The sequence below is a fragment of the Giraffa tippelskirchi genome, chromosome 12 (assembly GCF_054371585.1).
Source record: "Giraffa tippelskirchi isolate mGirTip1 chromosome 12, T2T-mGirTip1v1.2.pri, whole genome shotgun sequence".
Classification (NCBI taxonomy): domain Eukaryota; kingdom Metazoa; phylum Chordata; class Mammalia; order Artiodactyla; family Giraffidae; genus Giraffa; species Giraffa tippelskirchi.
The window spans coordinates 146685838-146695941 of record NC_137286.1 but is presented as its reverse complement, the minus strand read 5'-3'; the positions used below and the strand labels follow the sequence as shown (position 1 = coordinate 146695941).

At 40.8% G+C, this 10104-nt stretch overlaps 1 protein-coding gene across 3 annotated transcripts in view; it reads right to left on the bottom strand.

Moving 5' to 3' along the window:
• Positions 1-1077: 1077 nt before the first annotated feature.
• The window catches only part of TNFSF13B (TNF superfamily member 13b), a 31164-nt gene continuing 22137 nt past the window's right edge, over positions 1078-10104 (bottom strand). For all 3 annotated transcript variants that reach the window (XM_081551438.1, XM_081551439.1, XM_081551440.1), the window contains 3 exons: positions 6418-6530; positions 6181-6331; positions 1078-2972 (listed from right to left, as the gene is read on the bottom strand). In XM_081551438.1, the coding sequence (XP_081407564.1) occupies positions 2860-2972; positions 6181-6331; positions 6418-6530 (377 nt within the window). In that variant the 3' untranslated portion in view covers positions 1078-2859. The remainder of the gene's footprint in view (positions 2973-6180; positions 6332-6417; positions 6531-10104) is intronic.

Here is a 10104-nt window from a genome sequence, read left to right as displayed (position 1 = left end):
TCCTGTCTATACTAGTTTGCATCTGTTAATCCCAGATTCCACCCCATCGCTCTCCCATCGCCCTCCCCCTTGGCAACCATAAATCTACTCTATGTCCCTGATTCTGTTTGTTTCGTAGATCGGCTCATTTGTGTCATATTTTAGATTCCACACAGGAGTAATGTCATATGGTATTTGTCTTTCTCTTTCTGATTAAATTCTACTTCCTGATGGCTACATAAGCTTTCATTCAACCAATGTCTGGTTTTCCTCACAATTTCACTCACAAGGAAGATAAGAGTCACATTTTAATGCTGAGTTGAGCGGAAAGTAAAAAACTTTAAACTATTTTATGTGGCGGAATTCTACATCTGCTGACAAAATATGCTAAGTCATTTAAAAAGCAAAAGACTGCAAGCTGTCGATTACAAGAGCTTGCGGCCCAAGCCTCTCATTATAGTATTATCTTTATTTAACCTGTGCGTGCTTCAGCTGAATCCGACTCTGCAACCTGTGAACTGCAGTCCGCCAGGCTTCTCTGTCCATGGGATTCTCCAGGCAAGGATACTGGAGTGGGTTGCCATGCTCTTCTCCAGGGGATCTTCCCAACCCAGGGACCAAACCTGCCTTTCTTAAATTTCCTGCATCAGCAAGAGGGTCCTCTACCATTAGCTCCACCTGGGAAGCCCTTATTTAACCCAGGTCCTAAGAAATATTTAATGCATAACTTTATATATATAGTATTGAGGTAAACAAATTCTTTTTGAAATAAAAAAACATATTTATGACTTCAGATACTTTACATCACAAACTAACACACATACACACACTACTTGATAATGTTTTATCATTTATGCACCTAATTTTTTTTATCATTTTAGTCTTTTTTAATTGAAGTATAATTGATTTACAATATTGTGTTAATTTCTATACAGCAGAGTGACTAAATTGTACACATATCTACATTTTTTTCATACTCTTTTCCATTATGGTTTATCACAGGATATTGAATATCATTTGCTTTGTGCACCTAATTTTTATGACAACGTTCAGTGTTACAGAGAGAAACCAAAAGATGACTGGTATAAGACAAACAAGTCAAAAAGGAGGCAGAGGCACTGACGTTTTTTTATTTGGCGATCCAACTAGCAGCAACACTAAGAATATCTCTAACTTCCTTCTAGTATCGAAACTTCTACCCCACCTATCACTTCTTTTTTCATTATAATATTGTAAAACAAATAAATTGCAGAACATATTTTATTTTAACCCAAAAGCTGAAACTATGGGAATCAGAATGCTGAACAAAGTTTAATTTTAGACACAAAATACAAACAAGTTTGTTTTTACAAAATACCTTTAAAAAGATTTTAATGTAAACTGGGGAAAACTAGTGTAGACGAGGGTCTGTTTTTCCATCTGTTTAAACAATGAAGTGAAGTGAGTCAACTGACGACATTTTAAAAAGAAAAGTGAAACGAGTGATGTGCAGAGCTGACTCATGGAGAAGACCCTGATGCTGGGAGAGAGTGAAGGCGGGAGGAGAAGGGGCGACAGAGGATGAGATGGCTGGATGGCATCACCGACTCCACGGACATGGGTTTGGGTAAACTCTGGGACTTGGTGATGGACAGGGAGGCCTGGCGTTCTGTGGTTCATGGGGTCACAAAGAGTCAGACACGACTGAGCGACTGAACTGAACTGAAACAAATGATGTTATAAAAGATACATATTATGAAATTCTCAAAAATGGTTCTTTATAAAATGAAAATTAGGTCAATGTCTCTTGACATGTGATAATGGGGTCACAAAGAGTCAGACACAAATTAGTGACTGAACAATAACAACAACAACAACAACAAAAATCTTTAGAACAAGCACATGGTATATACCCTACTCAGGATGCCAAGAACTTTAATTAATCCTCAACTTCTGTAAAGCTATTAACATGAGTCTTTTCTAAAGGCTGGGATATGTGAACTACAATAGCAGCAGTTTAAAACAGAAGAATAGGAAATAAAGAGAAATGATATTACATTATTACAACTGTACTTATTAACTTCTATGGCAGATTTTATTTTTATGTAAAAACAATGATGGTTACTTTTTTCAATGAACGTTTATATGCATGAGTTGAAATTATATTAAAAGTTTCCGAAGTAGCTGAAATTAGCTGTAAAAAACACTCTGAAGTGTAGACACACGAGAGAATTATTTCCCTTCTGTGAAATATGTCACAGAGTGTTCCAGCGGGTAATACATAATATTAGAGCTAAAACTGCAAACTTGAAATAAACCTCAAAGACTTAAATAGTACCAGTATCCTATTTTTTGAGTCCGATTATCTAATGCGATATTTAAACTTCTAGTTACTTTCTCGTGTATAAAATGCAAGATTCCTCTACCTTGTTTTTTGTTTTTTTTTTTCATTTCCTCAGTATTAATAGAAGAAAGAGAAAGGGCATTTAACATAAAAATAGAGGATAAATCCTGAGATTTCCCCCCAAATGTCACAGGCTCTGTTGCACAGTAAACAGTGGAATATCATTTTGGAAGAAACGATTACCGCCCCTTTGAATCTTGTGCATCTTCCAAGGCGAGAAGCACGAAGTTGTTCAACGTGGCATTATAGTGTAAGTCTTTCTAATTCTATTTTTCCGTAAATGGGCTCTAGTTCTTGTAATTCACATGACACCCTTTGGCTGCGGTTGTCTCTTAAATTTCCTGTTTTGGTGGAGTTGCAGCAAACCAAAACAAATAGCTCCCAGAAAAGGCTGTGGTGACCGCTTTGTTTTTCCCTTTTGGTTTTTCCAGTTAAGTGCTTTCTCTTTAGAGGCACAGAGAAGGGAAGAAAAGAGCCACATGCAAGGTGTGAGCCGGTCACAGAAGCTTCAGGGCTCCAAAAAACGTGCCGTCTCCATCTCGGGATATCTTAGCATCTTCCCGGGGTATTGCCAGTTGGAGTTCATCTCCTTCCTCCAGCTTCGCGATGCCTGGAAAAGAATGATTGGGGACAACCTGAAGCCGTTGCGCAGGTAAAGCTGAGGGGAGGGCAGAACGTTAAAGAAGACGACTTGGTTTCGGAAAAAAAACCTCACATAGCCGTTCACTTTCCACATTACACCGGTGGGTGTCTAGACCAGTTAGTATTCTACTTGCCTAAAAAGCTTTTTGAAAAATAGTCAAAGAAATGAGCAGAAGGAGTTATACGAGACAAACGAATGTGTGGGGTCGCCCAACGTGTTCACTTGGGTTTTTCTGCAAGATGTTACGGAGAAACCCGAGGGAACTTTGTGCCAACCCATTATCACCTACTGTTGATAAAACAGAGACTCCAAACAGGAACCAAAAGTCTAACTATAAGAAAAAAAGTTTAGTTAATTATAGCACATCCCTAGATGGAATATTATAAAGTTAAAAGTGGCTTTGCTTCACTTCATTGACAAGGGAAACTTTAACAAAACACATCTGCTAACAGAGTCTTTCTATAGACTCCAGACTATGGAATTAGGAGTCATTCGGATTGCTTTTTATAGTCCTTTATATTTTGTGTTTCCTTAAATGACCATAACCTGTCTTTGTAATCAAAAGTAACAAGCTAATTAGCTTCTCAGACCTGATTAGTCTGCATGTGCCTAATTTACAATAAGGTAGCCTGTGATTCAGGAATACAGAATGCAACTCAAGAACTACACTTAGTATATCAGGTCATTCCTGACTCCATTTTAAAAGAAAAATATGAAGAAAAAAACAAAGAGGGGGAGGGGCAGAGAAGAAAACCAAGGAACGAACAAACAACATAGTGACACAACTAAACTGTCAATACTTTCAACTAATAATTTTAAAAGCAGTTGCACTGTTTCCTGAGCAAGCCATGAAAATATATTTACAGAAACACATCTACCTTAACCTCATTTCCGCTGTCAAGCCCAAACACCTGGGTTTCCTCCAACTATAGCCAGGGAGTGTTTATTCACTGAACATTTCAGATCTACCAGACACCTTCGCAGACACGTTGGGGTAGTGATCAGAATGACCACAGAGTCTGTCTTCCAGGATCTCGTTTTTTGATAAAAGACCAAGACAGACAGTAGCAAACAGTAACAGAAGAACTTAGATATTGTTAAGGGTAAGTGCACTCTTCCAGGATTCTCATGGCATTTGATGATTACATTAAATACTAAAAAAAGAAGATTGAAGTGATTTGTTGAATGGATTAGTCATTGTCACAGATATTCAAGATAATCGAATAATTTGACAAAGGCTATAGTTCACCGATCATTTCGTAACAGTAACTCTCAAAGTCGGTGTCAATTAACTACTTTTCAAAGTAGGTCCTACTTAAAATTTCAACACTGAGTTACTGGCTATTTCAGTTCTTCCAGATGGTAGCAATCGCTACCATAACATTATATCATAATGAATAAGAATCAGTTTCATGTACAAGAGAGGTTCCTTGGTGTGTGATACTGGGCTCTTCAAATAGACCATTTTAATTTTTTTCAGATTATTATGGAAACACTTTATACACCAATGTGTAGCTTTTAATGATTTTAAACAAATTTGCTCTAGAACAGATAAAATCTGCAAACCTGAAACTGCCTAGAGAACACTTTTTGTAAATGATGCTAAGCTATTAGCACTGAGAAATATCTTTAAGGTCAAGTTATCTATTCTTAAAACATAAGGCTAGAAAGTAACCTTGAGGAGTTGATGATCAGAAAAACTTACAAAGGAGTGTGTTGTGAAGCTCTAAGTGTTAATTAATGTAAATAAACCACAGGCTGGAGCAACCTCGTTTACAGATATTTTGCAACAAGAAACACTGGTTACCACAGGCTGAAGGGTAACAGTTCTCTATGAAAATTAGGGAATTCAAATCTAAGCAAACTTCCTCCACACCCTGTCAAAGCTATTTATGGCTGCGGGTCCAGGATGACACGTGTCTCCACTGTTATCCTTTCTCTCTTGATTCCTTGTGCCTTTGTCAGTGAGTGACTTTAGAATATACAGCTTCAGACCACACAGCCAGCCCTCCCTCTGCGTTCCACACTGTCGTTCATGCTCTCGGGAAGGGAGGACACTCCTTGGGGTCATGAGTGGAGTTGTCAAAACCATCAGAGAGAAATAAATGTGTTTAAGGCAACTTTTTTTTCAAGTACTGGCCTTCATTAGTTTGAAATTACCCCCAAATAAAATGAAGGCTTTGATGGCAGTTCATTTGGCTGAGACGGTTGGATGGCATCACTGACTCAATGGACGTGAGTCTGAGCAAACTCTGGGAGATAGTGAAGGACAGGGGAGCCTGGCGTGCTGCAGTCCACGGGTTCCAAAGAGTTAGACACGACTTAGCGGCTGAACAACAACAGTAACTGATGGCAATTATAGCCCAAACAGACCTGAAATGAAGATAGCCTGCACGTCCCCTTTTCTCTCCAGCCCTCTGGCCCTGAGTTGAGAAGCACTCCTCCCCTTTCGCATCCCAACCGTATCCATCTGGGGTCCACAGACCCCAGAAGACAAACGGTGCCCCTGGACCTGACATTCAAAACTGGCCAAAGGGCATTTCTTCCACAGGAGGGAGGTAAAGAAGAGGTGAGATTCCATGACTCCCACTTGGGTCAGACTGGCTGATTTGAACCCAGTTCTGGAACTGACCCGCTGTGCAGCGCCAATGTGTGCTAGCTCTCCGTGTCTCAGTCCACACCTCCCCTTAAGGAAGATTAAAGCGGGGAGCATGGGGGGAGTGCCTGGACAGGTCATCATCCTCTTATGATGCAAGCACTCTTATCACAGCTCCAAGAAAACACAGCTCACGATCAGTCTAGAGTGGACCACTGTGAAGCGACTGCCCTTTCTAAGTGAAGTCGCTCAGCTGTGTCCAACTCTTTGCGACCCTGTGGACTGTGTCCATGGGATTTTCCAGGCAAGAGTACTGGAGTGGGTTGCCATTTCCTTCTCCAGGGGATCTTCCCGACTCAGGGATTGAACCCAGGTCTCCCGCATTGTAGGCAGACGCTTTACCATCTGAGATAAAAATGATAAACATTAATAATTGGTTAGCTAATAATTAATTAAAATCTAAAGTAATGATTGCATCTGTGTCTATCAAAACAGACTAACGTATCATTCGAGATCATAAAAACCACACGGTATACTGAGGAATGCCTTTCTGTTTATGTACATAGAACGATTATTTACCAGCTGAGTAACAGGAATTATTGGGTAGTGTTTCAGGCATGTTTTGAATACATCGAAACAAAGTCACCAGACTCAGTTCGTCCCCAAAGACATGGACTTTTTTCCTCTGTATTAGGTGTCCCATGGCAAAGGTGTTATCGGTGTATAAAACCTGAGGAACAAACCAAAGAACTTTGTCAGAAGTCAGCACGAAATGGGGGCGTCAGACAGTGGTGGTGGATTCAGGGTCGAACCTACCTGACCGTAGATAAAGAAGTAGCCTGTCTCTTTGACCAAAATTTTATTCTCTTTTTCTTCTAGGGCTCTTCCTCTTTTAAAGCTGAGAAGCCAAGGAACAAAGGTGTACGCTCCTACAAGGAAGAGAACGGTTTTTAAGGGGGAAAAAAACCTGAGAAACGCAGTTTTTTGCCTCCACTTGAAACAGAGCAGGACTCTATGACCCTTGCCCCCCGACCATGTCCTCTGCCTGCCTTTTTTCTGTGGAAAACTTTTGTCAAAGAATAAGTTTAATCAGAGAAGTGAGAAATGCTGCAACAAAGGAGAACAGTCTAAGGAAACTAAATAATAATAGTCATTAAGCATCATCTGGGTGTTCATTGGTAGGACTGATGTTGAAGCTGAAACTCCAATACTTTGGACACCTGATGTGAAGAGCTGACTCATTGGAAAAGAGCCTGATGCTGGGAAAGATTGAGGGCAGGAGGAGAAGGGGACGACAGAGGATGAGATGGTTGGATGACATCACCGACTCAATGGACATGGGTTTGTGTGGACTCCGGGAGTTGGTGAAGGACAGGGAGGCCTGGCGTGCTGCGGTTCATGGGGTCACAAAGAGTTGGACATGACTGAGCGACTGAACTGAACTGAAGCATCATCAAGGACCTTCAGCTCTTTCTCAAGGGCTATGGATCATATTGTGAGCCACATCCTGTGAGCTGTCTTACAGACACTGAAGCCCCAGGTGGCGGGGTTAACCACACGATGACCAGACTGAACCAGGACACGAGCTGCCCCAGTTCCGAGAATGGACCGCAAGGAAATGGGAACGAGCGCACCCGGAACCGAAGACTAACGGCGTCTGAAACGACCAAGATGACGCCGGTCAGACCGCGGATGACCACTCTGAGGATGGCCGTCCAGATGACTGCGCTGCTTCTGCATGTAGCTCCCCCCACCGCTGACTCTGTCTATAAAAGCTCTCACCCCTTGCTTGTCGGCGGGGTTGGGGGCAGGGAGTCAGCCTTTGGACAGACGTCCACCACTCTCCCCCACAAGTTGCCAGCATCTGAAATAAGGCAAACTTTCCTTTCCACCAACCTGGCCTGTTTATTGGCTTCTGAGCAGCGAGCCGGACTTCCCACACATACCTTTCAGTGATACATTTAGTTGCTAACCTATGTCTGAAGATTAGAGGAGACTTGCATCTTTTAAAAAATGACCATCCTCCAGCAGTTTCTCAGCATCATTTACATACTCACCCAGGCCAGCTATCAGACACAGGAACTTGAAAGCAAGTGCTTCATATGTCATGTCTGGGGTTTTGATTCCTTCTGTATTTCAGCAACTTTCACAATAATGTCTAGTCTGGATGGGAGAGTTTGAGGCCAAAGAAAGGTCTCTGAATAAGACACCAATAGAGATTTTCAGTTTCTCTTTAATTCTGTTGGGGAGGAAAAAAATTTTCCTCTACCCTTCTTTGGCAGGGGGGTGGGTAGAAAGGAGAGAGGAGGCAGCAAGGAGGGGCCCTACAGCTCACCCCTCCTCTCCTAAGTTCCCACACAGGGGGCAGCCCAATGCCCCCAACTTTCTGTTCCCAAAGATGGTCTCCAAGAAACCACTTCCTTCAGTGAAAGCCCTCCGGCGCCACCCTGAGTAACTACAGTCCACCAATAAAGATCTCCCCGGTTACACAGAACAGAGGCAATCTCATCATCACCTGTTTTCATATGACATTATTTCGGGGAAAACATTATAATGACGTAGATTTAAATTTTGTTTAGAGATCACATGCCCACAGCATTCTTTAAGGTATAATTCTGAAAATACGAGGAAGAAGTAATATTAGGGTTGTTATTATTAAAAATTATAAATACAAGCTGATGAGTGAAGGCAATGATTTTCATGTCTTATTTGACACTCTGACCACAGAAGGCTTCTTTCCCCCCTCAAAACCATATACGTCTTAGATTCTGACTCCTCTGAGTTTGGGGACTGTTTATGTCTGGTTCCCTGCTGTTTTCTCAGGGCCTTAAATGATGCCTGACCACAAACAAATGCAGCAAATATGTATTTAAATAAATACTAATCATTGTACTATGCAATAATAGTCACTCGCAGTCCATGTTTTAAAAGTATCTCACTACCTGGTTACTGGATCTCTGAGAAATGAAGCACTCTTCATCAGAGGCGACATGAACTCTTGAAGTGAATCACATATTGCTAAGGCTGCTTGCTTATATTCTGGCTAGACATATTTACTGACTATAAAATATTTTCACAATACTTTACATTGATCCACTATTTCTCCACACTATACTTTTACCTACAAAGTTAGCCCGTTCTTACCAAATCTCACTGCTATATTGTCAGAAGAGAAAGAAAAACAAGTCCTTATTAGGCTTGTATTCCTATTTTCTCCTTTATTTTTGGCACTTCATCTCATCTTCCTGGAAACATTCTTGTTAAAAGAGAGAATCATTTACTTGTTTCTATGTACTGTGTACATTTCTCCCCCAACCCCGCCACATACATGAGAGCATGCACGCTCACACACACACACACACACACACACACACAGACACACACACACACGAATTACACTCCATCCAGGTGGTCCAGTGGTAAAGAATCCACCCTCCAATGCAGGAGACGCAAGAGACGCGGGTTCGATCCCTGGGTTGTGAAGATCCCTTGTGTAGAGAATGGCAACCCACTGCAGTATTCTTGCTGGTGAATTCCATGGACAGAGGAGCCTGGTAGACTACAGTCCATGGGGCTCTAAAGAGTCAGACCTAAATGAGCACGCATGGATCCATGTTGCTGACGTCCAGGCCAAGGCAATGACTGTCCCGTAGTGACAGCCGGAAACCCAGAAGCCAAGAACGGAGCCAAGCACACGTATGCACTCCACCAATTTGTGCTGCTACGTGAGTTTTAAATTTAAGAAAATACACTAAAAAGTCAATGAAAAGGTAATTATAAACTTAAGCATACATGATACGTTTCTACATATTAAAATTACTTAGGTTTTTTTTGCCTGCTAGTTAGACCACGGATAGGTAAATGCTAACAAGAAAACATTCACTAAATGCCTATTCTATAGAATGTTTCTCTAAGCTGGTATGAATCACTCCTTACAGTAGATATTTAAGAATTTGGAAAGGAAAGATCTCTATGACCCCAGATTCTTGCACCTCCTCCTCGTACATAGAAAAGCACTAAAATCATTGTTTTGAGATGTCTGTTCTCTGTTTCTTTGTGATTAGCAGTAAGCTTTTGTTATTCCGGAAAAAAAAATTACATAAATCCAGGCTTCTCCCTTACTTTGAGATAGTTTCTCAGAGCTGTGTGAGAGGCTGTTTCCTGGCCTATCCTTCTCAGTAAGACACTGAATAAACTCAACTCACAGTTCTTATATTGTGGGGTTTTATTTCAGTCAATGAACGTAAATACTAGGACCATAAATGCTTAATTTTGTTTTCAACAGCTAAAATACTAATATATTTTGATATGTAAAGTGTGAACTTCCCAGCTCCACTCAGCTTTAAATACTTAATCTATTTAAATGTCTTTGAATACATAACAAATTACTGTGTACATTAACATATGGAATTAAATTAAAATGACAGTATTCAAATATAAAAATAATTCTCATGTATTTCTGAAAATGTCTGCTTTTAAGAGAGTAGATCTTTCCTGTTCTGA